The sequence below is a fragment of the Rousettus aegyptiacus genome, unplaced genomic scaffold (genome assembly GCF_014176215.1).
Source record: "Rousettus aegyptiacus isolate mRouAeg1 unplaced genomic scaffold, mRouAeg1.p scaffold_m13_p_13, whole genome shotgun sequence".
Taxonomy (NCBI): domain Eukaryota; kingdom Metazoa; phylum Chordata; class Mammalia; order Chiroptera; family Pteropodidae; genus Rousettus; species Rousettus aegyptiacus.
In genome coordinates, this window is record NW_023416288.1 from 49,056,050 (window position 1) to 49,074,962 (window position 18,913).

General features: G+C 63.4%; 1 protein-coding gene across 4 annotated transcripts in view; it reads left to right on the forward strand.

The window, feature by feature from the left end:
* The window catches only part of PRKAG2 (protein kinase AMP-activated non-catalytic subunit gamma 2), a 142,232-nt gene that overhangs the window by 47,151 nt on the left and 76,168 nt on the right, over positions 1-18,913 (forward strand). Inside the window, exon 1 of one of the 4 annotated variants that reach the window (XM_016163923.2) lies at positions 7,832-7,983. The exons of the other annotated variants lie outside the window; for them this stretch is intronic. Coding sequence (XP_016019409.2) covers positions 7,890-7,983 — 94 coding nt within the window. The 5' untranslated portion in view covers positions 7,832-7,889. Of the gene's footprint in view, positions 1-7,831; positions 7,984-18,913 lie in introns of those variants that run through there. 4 annotated transcript variants of the gene reach the window in all.

Consider the following 18,913-nt stretch of genomic DNA (forward strand, 5'->3'; position numbering starts at 1 on the left):
CGGGGTACGGGACGCAGTCTTTGTCCTGCTAGAAAAAAGGTGTTGAAAATCGCTGACCCGGGCAGCCACCTCCTCTGATTACGCCGAGGGCTACTCTAGGTCACAGCCATGGTCTCTGAGGGACAGGCAAGAAGGGAAAGGTGCCAGCGTCCCCTCGGACTCGGAGAGTCCGCGTCAGCCGGCAGAGGCCGCGCCCGGGTGGGGGCACCCAGAGGTGGCCCGGCAGACACTGGAAGTTGGTCTGTCTGGCAGGACTGGGAGACGGGGCTGCGGCCACAGCTGGAGATGCCGCCCGAGGCCTCCCCCCGGGAGGAGGGAGCTGGGCGTCATGGCTGCAGGGTCAGCCCTCTGCGTGCCAAGCAGAGCAGCTCCGGAACTTTCTGTGAGGGTCCCGCAGAGTCTGCACTGCCCCTCGAGGCCGTCCTGGGCCCCGCCCTGCCGCCTCCCACCCCGCGGCCCCGACGCGCCTCCCACGGGCCGGTACCGTCTCCCAGTCCCGTCTCCCAGTCCGCGGCTCGGGGGGCCTGCCAGGCTCCCCTGCAGTCTGTGCCCGGGAGTCCCCGATGTCAGAGCGGCCGTGCGAACGAGCGGGGAGGAGCGAGCGGACGGACGAGGAGGACGCAGCCGTCCTGAGGACCGGTGCTGGCGCGGCGAGGGAGGCCGCGTGCCCCGGGTGACAGGCCGCACCCAGCTCGCCCCGGGGTGCTCGGGAAAGGGAGGTCGCACCAGCGGCCCTGGGCCTGTCCCCACGGTCGCCAGGATCCACAGCTGCGTGAGTTCGACCCCGTGCCCGGCTCAGCGTCGGTTTCCTGGGCTTGCCCGTGCGGTGGCACCGTCCCGCTGGCCTCGGACCCCGCCTGAGCCGCCCTGACCGCAGCCGCCCGACTGGAGCCTTCCGGATCCAGGCAGCTGGTGAGGTCTGAGGCCCAGGGCTGAGCGCACTGCAGAGGAACGTGACCCATCGTGCCTGCCCACAGAGAAAGGAAAGGTATGCGTGGCATTCAGATTTCCTGAAAAGTCCAGCCAGCACACCGCAGAGCTATGCAGCCTGGCACCCCGGGCGTCCCCTGGGAGGGCGCCCTCTGGTGGCTGCCATGCAGGTGTCCCGGGAAGGGGCCAGCTCGCCCGCCTGCGCCGGCGGGGAGCCGAGTATTATGTGGAGGAAGCCAGGGAAGAAGGTCCAGAAGCCTCTCCCCTCCGTCAGTGACACGGACAGCTCCCGGGGCCCCCAAGGGCCCGCTCTGGCGGTGAAGCTACCATCGGGCGCGGCAGAAGGAGGTGCCAGCCGGTGCCGCTGTGTCACCCTGACCGCCTCATTTCTGAGCTCCTTTTTAAAAATGGCATTTTACGTTGATGATTTGGAACTCGCAGAAAAGTTGCTGAAATAGCACAAAGAACTCCCAGGCACCTTTCCCCCCGCCCAGGGCCCCCGGCGCTACCTTCTCAGGACATTCGCTCACCGCCTGCCTCTCGCTCACTCGCGCCCTCAGGGCGCGTTCGCGTGTGTGCGCTCGGAATCTGAGCCATCGAGAATGAATTGCAGGCGTGATGCCCCCTTTACCCCTAAATCCTCCGGCGTGTATTTCATAAAAACGAGGGCGTCCTCCTTGCGACAGGGCGATGATCGAACTCGGGAAATCGGCAGTAACGTCGTGGCGTGGGCTCCGCCTCCGCCTCCACCCTCCGGCCCCCGAGCACGCGCTGCCTTCGGTCGTCCTTCGCGCTCTCTGAATCCTTTCGCCCCTTGCGAGCAGTAACTATGTCACGGGGACCAACTTTGCTGGCACGTCGTCAACATCTTCTTTCTTGTCCAACTTTCCCTCGCTGTGTTAGCATCGGTCGGTTATTCTTGCCTGGCTTATCACTATGGTGGCAGCCAAAAGGTGACTTTTCGGAATTCATCAATAATTCTGCACTGACCGGTGAAGTTCTGCGAAGGCAGCAATTTTCGCGTTCTCCCCGGGTACGCGCAGGCTCTTCCCGAGTCCTGTGCTTCCGTCCCCGTCCTGTGCCAGCCACGGGCTCCGTGGCGGTCAGCGTTCTCGCCCAGGGAGGCACCCGCCCTCTCCCCACACCGCCATTGCTGCTAAGAGACCAGGGTTCTTTGCACGTGCGGCTAAAGAGAGTGAATCATCAGTAGGAAAGGCCTAGATGCCTCGCTCGAGGAGTGGGTGCACGGGCGGAGTGTTTGGGCTGGCGGGCAGGGAGGGCCTCGTCCGAGAACGTCCGACCGACTTCGCAGCTCTGGGACCCACAGCAGGAACCGCCCGTATGTGGCGCTTCCGGTCCGAGTCCGAGGGCCTGGCCCGGCCGGAGCTGTCAGGCCCAGTGCCCTCCGGGTGCAGAGGCCCGGCAGCCCGCCCCGGGTCAGCCCCAGGCCCTTGCGACACATGGGGTCCGGGCCGGGGGCCGGCGGTGCCGTCACCCGTAAAATGCTCCGTGGCTCACAGGGTCCTTCTGCTTTGTTATCGCATTCGATTTCCTTGAAACCCCAGGGAAATGGGCTCGGCCCGTGTCACAATCTCCTTCCTGGGAGAAGCGGGAAATGGGCTCGGCCCGTGTCACAATCTCCTTCCGGGGAGAAGCGTGGACGACTACGCGCACCGGCTCAGAGTCGCGCCCCGAGGAGTGGCCTCGGCTGCCGCAAGGCGCCGCGCGTGGCTCGGTCTCCTAAACCTTCCTGTCGACCGTCGCGTTTCGCGCTGTGTTTCCCTGTTCGGAAGGGACAGACCAAAGGCAAACTCGAGCTCGGGCCGCGTATTCTAAACGAGAGGTTTTTAAGTGAAGGCAGCGCCAGGGCAGCTGGGGTCCCCCTGGAGGACCCCCGGGCTCCTGGGGAAGGAAGCCGTGCTTGGCTGTGCAGGGGCGAGGGCCTGGGGGGAACCACACTCCGGCTTTCTGTCGGGCCTGCCAGTCGACATGGTCTTGACCCTGCCAAGGGGTTCGCACGGTCCTGGGTCGCTGTGGCCGTCCCGAGACATACCTCAGAGAGCGGGACGGGAAGTCCAGATGCCCAGCCTCTGGGACCTCCGGCAGCTCGTGTCTGAAAGCCGTGGCTCTGCGGCCCTCGGGTTACAGCAGGTGCTTGGCAGCTATCTTTGGCACCTCTGGAGCGATTCGTCCGGTGTAGAGACACTCCCCTCACCCGGGTCTCTACAAGAAGGGATTACGTAAGCCTCCCCCACCCCGAGCCCTTCTATGGGGCCTATGGAACCCCTTTCGGGTATAAAGGATGTTAAGGGATTTCATGATTTGGGTGTGCTGGGCTTCAGCATGCTAAAAAGAATTACCGCCATGGTCTTTCACTTTTTTATGCCTTTAGTATTTTTAAAACTAAGATGCTCCTGTCATCACTGGTATGAGCTTGCAAGTCGAGATGGTCTGTCTTTGCCAAAAAACAAAAACGAAAAAATATCACGCGCTTGTCACTCAAAGCGTCTGGAAGCTCCGGCTCCCCGGGGAACCACGAGGCTGCGTGTGACGCAGGCCAGCGGGCACGGGTCCCGGGGCCAGGGCGGGGCGGGCGCCGCTCAGAGCCGTGCTCCGGGGAAAGGACCAGGGAGGCCCCGAGCAGGTGACGCGGGATCTCGCAGTCGAGTGCCACGGTGACCTTTGGAACTTTCCGTGAAACACGACACGGGGCCTCGCGGCCCGCAGGCGTGCGCTGGTGTGTATGGGGTGCTCACGCGCATCGCCACGCCCGGCACCCACTTTCGTAACAGGCTCGTGTCTGGCCCGAAGCCTCGCGGGGATCTGGGTGCTTTTCAGGTATCATCACATGATCCTCGGAGGTTTCGGAGTGAGGTTTTGATTGACGTGTCTTTATGTAATTTGTCGACACCCCACCAGAGAGGAAGCAGCCCCAGCTCCTAAATCCCACGGGACTGGGGACCCGCGGCCCCGAGAGGCCTCACCCCACCCCTGGCCTTCCTCCCAGGAGTCTCGGGCAAATCATTCGGCTTCCCTGAACCTCTGTTTCTTTTTCTTTCTTTAACTGAAGGTCAGCGGGTGGCCTCCCTACCTCTCAGTGTGGTAGGGGAGCAGTAAGGAAGGGGCTTCGGGGACCTCGGTGAACTTAGGGCCAGCGGAAGGCTTCGCTGACTTCGGGCCCCCTCAGCCCTGCAGCCCCGAGAGCGTGGTCAAGGGCCCGTGTGGCTGTGGGCGAGACGTGCCTGTTGTATGAATGAATGAATGAATGAATGAATGAAGCGCATTCGGTAGGCATGGTGGGCACTGGGTCTCAGCGGCTCTGCCCCCCAGGCCCCCCGTGACCATGCCAGGGAGACTGACTGTGGCTGCACATCACACAATACCCAAGTGGCTTCAAGGGTAAGGAAGGTTTGGGGCCTTTAGGATTTTTTATCCGGAGGTAGTTTGGGCTCCTGTGGGGCAGCCGTGACCTGCTGAGCGGGGCGTCTGTTGGGGGTGGGGGGAGAGGACTGTCTCGTGGCCCACATGGCCCAGTGAAGGCCCCTCGCTCTCAGAGCCTCCGGTCCCTGCGCAGGGCTGGGTACGGGGCGGGGTGACAGCCGGAAGCCTGGAATAGAGCCGGGTGACTGTGACAAGGATGCCTGCACCTCAGCACTGTCCCCGGGCTCTGGGAACGGGCCTCCCAAGCCACCAGCCGCGGGGCTCCGGCAGCCGAGCCGGTCCCCCCGCATTTCGGGCTCGCCAGGGTCTGACATGGTGAGCTGCCCGAGTGAGCCGACGTGCCCGGCGCAGGGCTGCGGGGTGCGAGCCCCGGCGGGCGGGAGCTTGCCGTTCTCGGGCACCCGAGCGGCGGAGAGCCACCTGGACACGGTCCCCAGCACGTGACGGCGTCCGCCAGTCCGACATCCATGCCACCTGCAGCCTCCCCGCTGCCCGCGGGTCAGGCTGACCCTGGGGACAGCATTTTGAGTGAGGTCTGAAGTGGGCGTCGGTGTGGTTGGGGGGTCTCGGGGGATTCGTGTGCACGAGACAGCTGTCTGCGGAGTCAAGCCAGCGCCGCGGTCCCTTTCCAGAGAATTCCGTCACCCCCCCCCCCACCTCGTGAGAGAACAGTGACCCCGAACGGTCCGGGTGGTTCTGCTCTTCGATCCGCCTCGGCCGTCCTGCCCTTTCTCCCCTTGAGCTGTCCCCATTGAGTGAATCTGTGAGGACGAGGCCCAGTGCCGGGCGGCAGCAGGGGCGTCCGGCCCCACGGGGGACACAGGTGTTTTCCGACTTCTGTGCTCAGCTACCTGGAAGCCCCCTGGCGGGGGGGGGGAAGGGGGAGGGGCGAGCAGGTGGGCTCGGTGTTCCCAGAGCCCGCTGCGGGCTGGCCGGGCGTAGACGCCCCACCCGGCCGGCTGGGCTGTGTCGCAAGATGAGCTATGACGGGAATGAAGAAGCTCGAACACGCTGCTTCTCACATTCGCCTGTACAATCCCCGGCCCGAAGGTCAAAAATCACAAACGCGGGCGCCAAGAGCAGCTTCTGGTCCTCAGGGACCCCCTCACGTCCTGCCGGGGTCAGCGTGGACCCTGCCAGGCTCTTGCCTCGGGCCGCCGGCGGGGCGTTCCGTGCGTGTGTCTGGCCCGGGGCGGCGTGGTGGGAAGCGGGGGATTCGGGGGGTTCTGTATCAGAGCAGTGGGGGTCCAGCGCCTGTTCCCCCAGCACGTGCGGTCCCGACTCTCAGTCGTCCGCCCCCCTCCCCCACCGGCGTGTGTCTGGTGGGGAATGAAATAAAACCGTTTTCGTGAGGTGCACTCAGAGAATGGGAGTTTTCATCTTACTAATTAAAACATAGTTCTTAGAGGACAGGAATGTCTGCGAACGATTCATGACGCTAATCCCCTCTGCCTGCACCTGCCCTGTGCCTGGGGGGGGCAGCCCGATAATCACCCGATGAGCGGAGGGCCGTGCAGACCGAGCACGGTCCTCAGGCCGCCGCTCCATCCTCCACGCGGACTCACGGACTCACACCCACTGTGTCCGGCTGCTGTGCTCTGAAATGGTCTCTCCTCCTCCATGCTGCCCTGAGATAAGACTTTCACGGGGGCTTAGAAAAGGGTCTTTTCAGTTTCCTTTTGATCAAAATATGCCCCGTGCTTCCTCCCGGACACCGAGTTAGCGATCCTTTTTATTTTGCTTTTAAACAGGAACAGTTCAGTGCCTGTTTGTTAGGCGCTAAAGTGATTCCCATCCCCATCCCCTGCCAAAAAAAAATAAAATATAAAATAAAATAAAGGGAAATCCAAATGTGGAACTCCAGAACCCACCTACTTAAGTCTTTTTCGGACCTTAAACACAACAGGTTTTGGCCACTGTGCTTGGGGGGTCCGCCCGGAGCGGGGCTTAACAGCCCGTTTCCAGGGACGCCGCGTCGGCCCGGGCTGGCCTCTCTCACTTTCTCCCGACCCTCCAACCCTCAAGGCCGACTGAAGCTCACCCCTCCAGGCCGGGCCACACGAAGGCCCCTCCGTCCATCCGTGTCGATGACATGTGTCCATTCTAGCCACTTGCCATTGACCACGGGCAGCTTTTTAAGCCGTCGGTGTCGTTGACGCTTATCTTGGGCTTTCCAAGCCGCTGGCCAGTTCCGTGAGGGCCAGACCTATTTGCTTCGTTCGTCCTTGCATCCTTGCTGCAAATATTTGCTCGCTGCACCTGTAGCCGTCCGTCCCAGCGGGAAAGAAAAGGCGCACCGAACGGCCACGAGGAGGTCAGACTTTGAGAAGTAGGCCAAATCCTAATATGCTCACGCCCCAGAGGGGAAACGGAGGCCCAGAGACGGAAGTAACTTTCTCAAGGTCACAGAGCTAGTTAGCAGGTCCCGTAACCTCCCTTAAGTCTAGTGAAGATATCAGAAAGAAAGAAAAAAAAAAATGGAAAACTTTCCCCGTCTCGTATTTTTAAAGTTTGTTTGTCAGTTACAAAACATCTACCAACTAAAGGTTTTATTTTGTTTTTTCAGGCCAGAGGTTTGGCTTAGAATTCTAGTCCTGGTTCTGCCATTGGCTTCTGGACCTTGGACAAGCCACACCCCCTTCCTGAGCCTCAGTTTCCCCATCTGTACTGGAGGGATTTGGACCAGACCTCCTCTATAATGCCTGTGAGCCCCGTCATTCTTAGCAATTCTTAGCAAGTCCCGGGCTCAGATTGTGTGTTTGCTGAAGCCCCGGCGAATTCCAGGGGGCCTCCCGTCCCCTCACAGGGGGTGGGGGGGAAGGGGGGGGCGGCAAGGTCACGCTCCCTCTGCCGCAAGCAGCCGCGAGCCGAAGCGGATTCCGCCGTTTCCAGCCCGGGGACTTGTGGCTTCTCCACCGAGCAGCAGCTGGAACACACGGATCAAAATAGTCGTGTGATGTCATGTCACAATGGGAGTGTGCTCTGGCCAATCGGTGCCAGGGGGAGTCCGTGCCGCGCGGTTTCCTTTTACAGGCTTTTTAAAGAGACATCCGCAGACCCGCACATGACCGGCGGGCCCGCGCTCCGTGGGTCTGTTCAGCCTTCCCTCCTTTTTGAGTTGTAAGGAGGAAAACTCCCTGGGCTGCCCGAGCACGGGGCTGACCTCAGTGACATAAACAGCCCCACGGTGAGGTTCTGCCTGTGCTTCCGGCGGCTTCTCGCCTACGCGAGGACGGCGGGCTGCCCCGGCCGGAGCTCTCTGTCGGAGGAAGGGCTGCGGCGGTCACCACCCAGCGTGTCCGGCGGCTGCTGGCCCCGGGAGGGGCACGTCCCGTGGTAGCGTGAGCGCGCCCGGGCCCACGGCCGCCGGTGGCTGAGGCTGCCGGGCGCCCCGCACCTGCCAGCCGATGCCGCAGCTCTCCCGGCTCCCGGCCACCTGGGGCTGACGCCGGCTCTGCGGGGCCTGGTATGTGCACCTGCGGCGGTGGCGGCGGCGGCGTCTGCGGCCACGGCTACCGATGAAGCGCTTCGGCAGTCTCAGGGGGAAGAAGAAGCACAAGGACGGGAACCGAGGCACCGAGAGGCGCCAGTCGGAGCCCCACGGCCTTTTCGGTAGGACGCCGCCCCCTGCCCGGCCCTCTGCCGGCCCGGCGCGGGCGGGACGCCCCAGGCGTGTGTGTGCGTGCGTGTGCGTGTGCGTGTGCAGAGTCCCAGGGACCTGGTGCACAGCCTCTCCCGACTGACTGCGGCCGTCAGCAGCGGGCCAGCGTGCCGCTCGTGGGGGACAAGGCTGCGATCGTCCGGCCCGGCATGCCTGTCCCCTCTCTCCCCCGTGTCTGGCCGAGCGAGGTCAGAGATCGGCCGGATTGTCATCCGGGTAGGCAACGCCGGAGGCTTGGGGGACGGTGAGTGTGGGTCGGAACCGTGCTCCCCGGCTGTTTGAATGAAATGTCCCGTGTGTGGGAGCCTGGTGTCGGGGGCCAGGGAGAAGGAAGTACCTGCCTTCGCCCTGGGGCAGGGCGGGGGTAAAGTGGGAGGGAACAGCACCTGCCTGAGGTGTGACCCCTGGGGAGAGGCTTGCTTTGTGGGCGCCCTGCAGCCCCTGCGGTGGGGGCGTCTGTGGCGGAGTTCCCCAGGGGGCCCATGGGCTCGCCGTGGCCGTGGCCTTGGCCCGTGAGTCAGACTCTGACAGGTGGACGCTGAGGCTCTCTTAGCGTCTCGGGCCTGGGGACCTGCCCACCCGAGTCAGATGGGGGCCTGTGTATTGCGAGAGTCGGAGTTCCCTGTCCCTGGCCGTGCGCGGGGCGTGCCCGAGCACCCCGTTGTCAGATGCATCAGCGAGCTCCACAGCCCGGCAGCGGGGAAGGTGGGGAGCGTGGGGGGCGGGGGAGGGGCATCCGGGTGTGGGCAGCACGTGGAAACGGGGACCTGCCCGTGTCTCCCCTACGTTCGGTTTCGCCGGCTGCCGCCAGGGCCCCTCGTGGGTGCCGTGCGGGCGGCTCCGGTGTTGTGGGAGTTACCAGACTCCTGCAGGAACTAGAGAGCGTATCTAGCCGGATGCAAAGGTGAATTTCCATGGGAACAAGGAGCCTCGCCCTGAGGAACCGCGGACGTCCTGGGCTTGACTCCTAGACGTGGTTTAAAAAGACTTTAAATAATGAAGGAATAAACGCTCATTTACTCTGGAATTAAACCCGAACCTACTGTTTAACTGACAGTCGGGTTTTGGCGCATGGGCTCGGGCGGGCCGTGGAGAAAGGCCCCCCGTTTGCCCAGCAGTGGACCCCCCCTGGTGATTTCAACCCGGCTGCCATCCAGCCCCCTGCACTTCCGAGATCACAGGTGACATTTGCATGCCAGCCAGGCTTCAGGAGCGCTCACATGCAAACGAATGCCAGCTCTGGCCACATCCGGCACCTTCCGCTGGGGCTCGGGAACCAGGCGGAGGCCCCGCGAGGTGGCTGCGGCGCGGGCCCCCCGGGCTGTCCTGGTTCCGCTGTGGTCAGTCTCGCTGGGCGTGGGGCAGGGGCGATGCCCGGCGTGACCGAGCCCAGGCCGAGCGGGTTCCCTCCCAGCTCCCGCCCACGCAAACCCAACCGTTTAACCTTTAACCGTCCCTCCCTGCGAAGCCAGCCCGGTCGCCTGTCCTCTGGCCTCCTGACCCGAGGGCGCGTCCCCGCCCCCCAGGAAAGCTCCCACGGGGGCCGTGGAAATGTCTGTCTTAGCTTTTCTTCCACGTCCCCCCGCATCCAGTTCCCCGGGTGACACATCCGTGTTACACACGTGCACACACACACCTGTGCCCGCGGCCCCCCGACCGGCCAGAGCAGCCAGCCCGGAGAGCAGCGAGGCAGGCACGTGGCCGGCCGCCACGTCCCTCCGTACTTGTCTGCGGGTGGCATTCTCGTTTGGACGGACGGGGCTCCCGGGGGAAGTCTGAGCCCTCGGCGCCTCGTGATAAAATACCCGTGACGAGCTCGTCCCAGCTCCCGGGCGCAGCCGAGGGGGCAGGTCCACCTCGCATCCTCGCCTCCGCGGGGTGGACAGTGACCACTGCGGCTGACGCCTTTGCTCTCGGGCCTCTTTGGTCAACAGAGACCCAGTTTGTGTCCACGAAGAGCACGTGGTATCACAATAAAAGTACAGGAGGAGAATAATTTAAAAACAAAAATAAAAAGGTAAAAGTGCGAAAGGGAGGGAAGAGAGGATTATGCTAATCAGATAAAGGGGAATTGACTTAGGGACTTCTCTGCCCTCTGCAGTTGCCCGGGGGGAAATAAGTCAGAGCTGTGTGGAGTCCTGATGTGGGGACGGGAAGCCCCAGGCACGGCGGGAGGCTGGCGCTCTGCGCCTCGGCTGCCGGGGTCCACGTGACGCCAGGGACCAGCAGCAATGGCGAGTCTTGGCTTTACAGCCTCCGCTCCCGTCTGCCCACCTTGGGGTGAACGTACAACCCCTGCTGGAACAGGGCTGCAGAGACCCTCGCGCCCCGCGGCACCGGTCACCCCGCCCTCCTGTCCCGGTCTCTAGTCCCCTGTGACTGCGGGCGGAGCCGCCGGTGGGCCGTGGCCCTGGGGGGGGACTTCCGTGACTGTCTCCAGCAGCAGGCAGAGGTGGAAAGTGCAGTCTGTGGGCCGTTCTGTCCCCTCCGGCCCCCCTCCCATGCTGCCGTCTGCTCTGTCTGCCGCCCGGCCCCTGCAGCCACCGTCCGCCTCCAGGCGGTGACTTCCGGGGTCCCTCCCACGAGTGGGACCCCACGGTGCTCGGACGTCACTGTCGGCTTCAGCGAGGACGTTGCATGGCGCGGCTGCCGCCATGTCTCACGTTCGATGGCTTCGTCGGGGCGGGTGGAGTAGGTGGTGGAGGTCGTGCTCCTGTCGCAGAGTAGGGAACAGGCCCAGAGAGGCCGAGGGACGCGCCGGTCACACGAGCACCCGTGGAAGGACAGCCGAGGGCCTCGGCCCACCCCGCAGTGCCAGGCGCGTGGTGACGCTGGGCCTCTGTCCCCCAGAGCTGCCCTCCACTGGACGCGCGTGAGGGGGGCCCCGGCCACCCCCTCCTGCCACAGTCTTCACCCACGCCCCACGGCCACCCCCGGCTGGCTGAGTCAGGTGGGAGACTGAGGCAGATGGCCCCTTCGTCCTGTCTGCTTCTCCCTCCTGGATGACTCAGCCCGGTCACAGAACAGCCCAGGACTATCAAAAGGGACAGCAGAAGTGGCTGTGGCCTGGAGGCGTCCTCTGAGCAGCTGCGACCCTGTGGGGACGCCCAGATGGCAGGAAGGGGAGCAACTCGGCGTGTCTTGTGGCCGGCTCCGGTGGGCCAGGCTGCTCGCCTCCCACAGCTCCTCCGGGGTCTCCCTCGTCCGGGGTCTCTGCTACACCAGTCTCCCTTCTCCAGAACCACCCCCCACAGCAGGGCTTCCGCGGCCGGTGGCAGGTCGCTCCGAGTCCACCCCATCCTGACCACCGGGTCTGGGTGCTTCCGGCTGCAGGCTTCCTGCGGCCGCGTGGGGCTTGGGTCCGCTCCCGGAAGGTCCCAAACACAGGCAGCAGGTCCGCCTGGGGCCCTCACAGCACCCGGCGCCTTTGGGAACCACCCTGGTGATGCTGGGTGAGCGAGGCGGTGCGAGCTTTTAACTCCCCGCTGATGCCCGCGTCACTGGCACGGACGCGCGCAGAGGAGTCCCAACCGCAGGTGTCGCCTGGGCACGCGGCGACCGCGCCCACGCGACCGCCGGGCAGCGAGGAAACCGCATCGCCAGCGCCGCGGGGGCCTCCGCACACCCGCTTCCCGCGCTGCCCCCGCCCCGAGATCGGCGTCATCTGGTTCTGGACCCGAGATCGGCGTTATCTGGTTCCGAACTGCCACAGGATGGGTCAAGGTTTCGCGGGCTGTGGTCCGGCTTCTTTCACTCGAACTTGGGGAGGTGCGGCCCGGCCCAGGCTGTGGCTGAAGTCCAGTCACTCCGTTGCCGGGTAACAGAGGCTCCGTCGTCCGCAGGGACCACAGCGCCACGCCCCCTCCTGGGCCCGTGGCCCTGTCGGGGTCGGGGCTCCCACGGGGACGCGGGGACCGGTCCTGTTCATCGTGTGCATCTCTGCTGGCCACGCAGCAGGACGGCAGGTCGCGGGGCGCAGGACGGCAGGTCGCGGGGCGCAGGACGGCAGGTCGTGGGGCGCAGGACGGCAGGCGCGCGTGTGCGCACGTACGGCAGATCTTGGGGCGCAGGACGGCAGGTCGTGGGGCGCACGTACGGCAGGTCGCGGGGCGCACGTACGGCAGGTCGTGGGGCGCACGCATGCGCCCCGCCTCCCGGCGAGCGGGCGCTGAGCCCTGGTTTCCCCGCGCTGGCCGCCTCACGCCCTGCTCCGCACAGCCAGCCGCCGCCTCTGCCGGGCGTCAGGGGCACACAGAGGCGGGGCTCCCCTCACCTCGAGGGGCAGCACCAACCCCAGCGGGGCGTCCCACGCTCGGCTCTGCTCCCCCACCCGCGAGCACTCAGGCCCGGCCGGTTAATGGCACACCTCCACGCGTTTGGGATTTATTTACGACTGGGACCTGTAGCGGGACCCGGTTTGTAACCGCCAGCTGTCGCTATAGCAACGCCTCACTTACACCAGGCTCTTCACTAAAAATAGATCACCTTCATCTATGGGGTAGAAAAATCAACGAAAATCAAAGTGGGGGAGAGCTCGGTCTGCTCAGCTGTGAGACCCCAGACAGATTTCGAGGTGCAGCGATGCAGCCGCCAGGGGTCTTTTTAACCGCCCCCCTCGGAGCAGAAACGGGGTGGCAGACCCATCCTGCGAGTCGCCGCAGGCGCGCCGAGGTTTCCCCGCACTCCGACCGTCCGCCTCCTTCTTCACGGTCTAACCCACAGAATGTAATAACTATAAACAGTCTCCTTTCCTTTGGGCTTTGTCTAGTTTCTTAAACTTTAATCCGAATGCTTCTGTGCGATAGTAAATTTTTTTCAAGGGCACGGACTTCATCAGCAGGGTGGTACAGGACTCGAAATCCTGCTGTATGAGGAGGAGTTGAAAGGATCGGAGGAGAGGCGGGCGTGGGCCCCAGCGGCGTGGGGAGGGGCGGGGGCGGCCCTCTGGCCCTGCTGAGGCGGCCGGCCTTGCTGTCTGTCCTTCTCCAGAAGTATGTCTGTTTATTTTTAATGCATTCTATTGTGTTTTTAAAAATCACAAAGTAAAATAACATTTCAAGGTGTGTGAAATGTGGAGAAAGTCCCCCTTCACCAGAAACCCTGATATCTTGGTGGGCCCCTAAAGGGTGTGGCTTCGAGTAGGGGGTGCCTGGGAAGGGGGTGCCTTGTGTGGGCAGGGCCGAGCAGGGGTGGTCCTTCAAAGGTTGCCTGAAGACACCCCGAGCCCCTTGCCTGCACACAGTAGGCATGCGGCTGCATTACCACAGCTGAGGGTGAGTTTTTAAACACTCGATGGACACTCAGCTGAGCGGCCCCCTGAGATCCTGCCCCTGAGGCTCAGGCTGCACGCGCGGACTGGTCAGAGCAGGCGGTGCTGGAGGCAGCTCTGTGCTCGGGTCAGGGGCGGGCAAGGGGCACCGGGGTCTCGGTTTGGACCTTCCCCTGGACCCCCTCTGCCCCACGGGACCCTCGCTGCCCGTGAGCCGCACACCGCAGCCATTTGCGATGTGCCCAGTCCTTTCTCGTTTTGCATTTTTGTCGCGAAATACACACAACGAGAAGTTCACCTCTATCCACCGTGACGTGCACAGTTCGGCAGCGCGGAGTGCCTCCACGCTGTCACAGCCATGGCCCGCGGCCCCCCAGCTCCGGAACGTTCTCACCGGCCCGCACTGAAGCCCTGTCTGTCCCCCGTAGACGCTGACCCCCGTTCTCCCGCCCCCGCCCCGGCAGGCACCACTCCATCGACCCTCTCTATGAATTTAACTGTTCTAGTGGAATCGTACAGTGTGTGTTTGTTTGTGATCGGCTTATTTCACTTGGGGCTCATCTGTGTTGGACCGTGGGTCAGAATCTCCCTCCTTTTTCAGACAGGATAGTGTCCCACTGTGTGTAGATACCACGTTTTGCTTATCTATTCTGTGGACATGGTCATCTCTCCCCGCCTCGATCCAAGGCCTTGGGGACAGTGACAGGCCCTCATTCCTGTCAGCCTAGGACCAGACACATGGTGCCCACCTCAGGTGACAGGGGACGAATGGCCCCCTGCTTCCAGGGCACTGCGGTGCACCCACGGGCCCGGAGGGCCTCACGACCCCCCCACTGCTGTGGGTAAGGAGGTGCCGGCAGCCTCCGCAGTCACTGCCTGCGTATCGGGCCCTGTGGGACTCTGGGGGGGGGGTCACTGGCAGTGCGATTTAGGGGACACGGTGAGCGCCCCCCACCGAGTCCCCTCGGTCTGATCTCCTAAAGGTGCGAGTGTCTGCGTCAGGCTCTGGCGTCTGCAGCCTGAGCCGGGCCCGCCGTGGGCCACCACGGAGGAACGTGTCCTCGGGCTCCTGGGGATTGGAGTGTGAGCCGGATTGTCGTGGAAGACCTGCTCACATCCCCAGCCCACCCCCGGGGGGGTCCACAGAACATGCTTCTCACCACCAAGACTGTGACAAATCATGTCTAAGGGAGGCCTCAGCATCCTCGACGAGCTCTGTGGTCACTCTCCTCCGTGGGTCAGAAGTTACCATGGGATTGTTGCCACCGAACTAGAAATCCTAAATGCAGCGGCCCCCCACGTGGCAGGGGCCACGTGGCAGCACTTAATCCCCAAAGACGAGAGGGGCGTGGTCACCGCGAGGGACAGCAGAGTCGGAGCGGCAGGGAGAAGGGTCCAGCCCGTGGCCCTGGCCAGCCCATCATGGTGTCCCTAGCAGTGAGCGGGCGTCTTACTTGATCTGTGCACGCAGAGAGTTCTAGGTCAAGTGGACAGAAGCCTGACTCGGAATCATAAGAACAGAGCCGTGACTCCTCAGTCAGTCCCAGACTGGGGCCGGTTTACACACCCCGAACCCCAGGACTGAAGGGGGCCCCCGGACACTGCCGAGAAGGTATACCGCTAATGTCCCCAAGCCTTCCCCGGAGGGCCCTGCAGCCGCTACCGGTGACGGTAAGGGAACAGTTAGACCGTTCAGGGATCACCGGACACTGACCCTAAAGTGACCTGAGTCCCGAATGGGGCCGTGGTCCGCCCGTCCTCGCAGGGGCCTCTGGAGGGAGAGGGCCGGTGACTCCCGCAGAGAACTTCTGCAGGCCCCCTCCGCGGAGGGCGACAGCCTCTCCTGCCTGCTGGCCTCGCTCCACTTCCAGGGGCGGGGAGCCGGTCGGAGGACCCCAAGGCCTCGGGGGTGGAGGACGGCACGCAGCCGGCACCTGGGGGCCCCCGTCTGTCTAATCGGTGTGGTGCGTGTTGGCAGCACAGCCATAAGAAGAAAGAGGCGGGTGGCAGGCCGCCCTGCGAGCCGGGCCGGGTGCTGAGGTGTCGGCCGACGTGGGAGGCAGGAGCGCCCGCTCGAGGCCCCGGCTGGCACAGAGCCCCGGGGTGGCTGCTGGTTTCAGGACAGGCGGGGCCCGCTTCCGCTCCCTGCCCCCCTTTATCTGTCCCCTTCTTCCCACGGGGACAGGCAAGTCCCAGGGGGAGCTGCTGCAGAGGGAGAAGGCGCGAGAGACTAGCTCCCTCCTGGAGCAAGCTTCGAGCGGCAGGGAGGAGAGGGGCCCCAGGGCCACGTGACACATGTCAGGTGTGTCACAGGAAAAGACGTGTGGGTTGAGGAGGAGAGATTGTCACACAGCTCTGCTGCCCACCTGCACCCCGGCCAGCCTTGGTCATGCAGCCCCACAAGCTGCAGGTCACGAGGGGCGCGGAGCCGGCCGGACTCCTGCACAGTTCCGCCCTGGGCCCCTTTACGGGGTCCGCTGTCTCTGTGCCGCCTCCGTGGGGGACCGTAGATCGTAGGGCGGGAGAGAGTCTGAAAGACCCTCAACCCAGCCTCCTGTGTTCCCGCAGGTGAGAGAGATCGCAGCCTAGCCCGGGGCGCAGCTTAAGCGCCTTGTGCTGGGCCGGGCAGCCGACTGTGCCGAAAGCGCCCAGGTCGGCCCCAGCCTCCAGCTCGGCGCTGTTTCGTTTAAGGACGTGTATAGCGGAGTACGCGTTAGAGCATTAGAAAGGACGTGCAGGAAGGCTGGACCCCGGCTCCAGAGGCAGTCGCGACTTCACATCCTTCCCAAGCCGGTCCGTGCGCGTCCGGGCTTTTTAACCCCTCCGCGGTCCGGGCTGGTGACCGTTCTTTTGCGTGGCCGTCGCCGTACTCCGTCAGGCAGACCCCGTGACTTACCTAGCCACTGCTCTGTCGACGGAGCTTTTCTCGATCCTTGGCCATAAGAAAACGTCGCAGCAAACGTTGTCCATCCTTTCTGTGGTCACGTGGGAATCTATCGGTGCCGTGACCTGCCGGGAGTAAAATTCGGAGTCGCGGCGTGCACGCGTCTCTCTCCTGATAGCGAGCGCCCGACGGGCGCACGGGGGTCGTGATCACGCAGCCCCTCCGCACGCCGCGATCGAAACCTCGGATCCTCGTCAGTCGCGACGGTTCCAGAACTGAGCCGCGGCAGTGCCGGAGCTGGAATAGGGGCAGGATGTGGACGCGTTGCTTCTGAGCCCCCTTATCGGAGACCGTTTTGGGGCGCCACGGCAGAGATGCCCCCCGGCCCCGCGAAAGCTCCCCGGGCTATGCGATGTTTCCACAGGCGTTACCTCACGGTCCGCACGGCGCCCCCCACCAAGGAGGCCAGGCGGGGACGCTGTCTCTTGATGCCCCAGGCCCCGAAGCGCCGAGGGGTGCAGAGAACCCAGGCAGCACCGGGAACGATGCTACGAGGAGAGAAGATGCCAGTTCTTGAGCAGAAGGGGCGGGCGGGGGGGCAGCCCCGCCTTTCGATCTGGTGAGCAAGAACCAGAGAACCCCATTTGGAAATTGGGAGCCGTCAACTTCGGACCCCACGGAAGGGGGTCCTGTCTGGCTTAGCATCAGTCACAGCTCCTAGTCACAGGCCCAGAGATTCCTTCTAGCTGGTTTACGTGGACAAAAACAAAAAATAAAGATAAATGCATTGGAGAGTATTGCGTGGCTCACAGGATCCCCAGGACGCAAAGAACCAGGCTGGTGTCCCCAAGACGGGCCTAAAGTCGCTCTCGGAGCCGGAGCCGTGGACTTCCGTGCAGTGCCGGACATAGGCGCAAGCACCTGTGCTGGGCCTCGGGCACACCGAGGACGTCTGCCACCTCCGTGGACGGAACGTATCCCCCAGAGAGTCGTCCGCTGAAGCCCTGTCCTCCAGTGGGGCTGTCTCTGGGGATGGGGCCTCTAGGTGACAATCGAGGTTAAGCGAGGTCGTAATGAGGGTGGGGACCTGATCCAGTGGTGGCCTTTATAAGGGGAGGACTGTGAGGACGCAGAGCAGAGCGCCGTCTGCAGGCCGGCAGCGCTGGGCCACGCTGGCACCTTGAGCTTGACCTTCCTTCTCAGCCTCCAGAACGGTGGGGAAGCGCGTTTCTGTCACGTGAGCACCCGTCCGCGGCATTTCGTCACGGCAGCTCGCGTAGACCACGGCAGACACGGGGCACCCGCTCCGCACCTGCTCTGTGCAGCGGAAGCCGGGTCTGGCCCAGGACGTCCATCGGCCAGGCCAGTCCCGTGGCCGCCTGCCCCCACCACCGGAGGGCTGGGGGAACCCCAATGCCGGCACGACCGCCTCGCACCCTAGGAAGGTGTAGAGAAGCTGGCGGGCCAAGGGGCCGACGCACGTCCGCCCTGCACAGCGACGGGGCCCCCAGCGAGGTGCCAGCCAGGCTGAGACCGGCTGCCGAGAGAGAGGCCTCTCTCCCCGGTGGTGTGACACTTCCTTGGTGAGTCACCCAGTCTCGGGACAGCTCATCAGCGCTGTTGACTCAAAACACCAGCATTTTCAGCACACCAAGAACAGACCGTTTCCTCGGTTCACAGACACTCCCCAGACCTGCAGGCTTCTCCTCGGAGAGGCACAGACAACGGCTGCTCGCGGGACTATCGTGTGTCTGAGCGACGCGGGGAGCCAGACCCGAGGCTGCCGAGGGGTCGAGGGTGTGACCCGGGAGGGTCCGAAGCCACCCTCCCCGCGGGCTGCGCGTGTGGAGGGGCGTGTGAAGCTTCCTGTTTTGTGCCCGTGAATAACTGTCTTGCACTGTTCTGTTCTCTTGGAGTTTCTCCCAAAGGTTTCTTCTTATGAAATTAGAGCAAAATATTATTTCTGCCTCCCCCGCAGGTGACCCCAGTCGCCGTGAGTGGAGTTATGGGTGTTACCCAAATTCTTTAGCCGTGTAATCAGTCTCTCGGGTAACTCTCATTGATGGCTAATTATGTCTTCCTTTTATGTGATTTTCAAAACTCGACTTTGCAAGGGCAATCTGCTTCCTTCTTTTGTTCCCCTGAATTCCCATGGGGCCCATTTCTGCTGTCCTTGCTACTACTGCCAACCCCCACTTCTCCAAAGTCGTGGAAGCTCAAGGTGGGGCCGTGATCCCTTCCCCCAGCTCACACATTGTTGTCCTTAGAGAAATTCAAACCACTGACTGAAAGGAGTGATTAATCCCCACGCTTTGCAGAATGAATTTCTTTGGAGCCTCGTGAGCTTGACGATGTCTAAGCTTCAGTTCCCACGTCGGGGTAATGTTCCCCACCTGCCTTTACGAGTGACTGTCATGCACCTGTTACGTGCAAGACCAGGCGGAGCTCCACGTGTGACCGACACCACGGCATGGTTCGTGACCACTGGGCTCCGGTGGTTTGAGCCAGGACAGGTGGAGGCAGCCCCCGCCTGGATGGTGCGGGCTCACCCTGCCTGCCCCCTGCCTCTTTAATAAACAGGGTCACACAGGAGAGCAGAGCGAGGGGCATTGTTACCAGACGGAGGTCTCCATCTCTCGGCAATGCACACACATCTCACAGTAGGACCTCCCAGCTCACCCTCCTTTGCCTCTGAGCTATCACAGGCTTAGGGCGCTATCTGATTGGG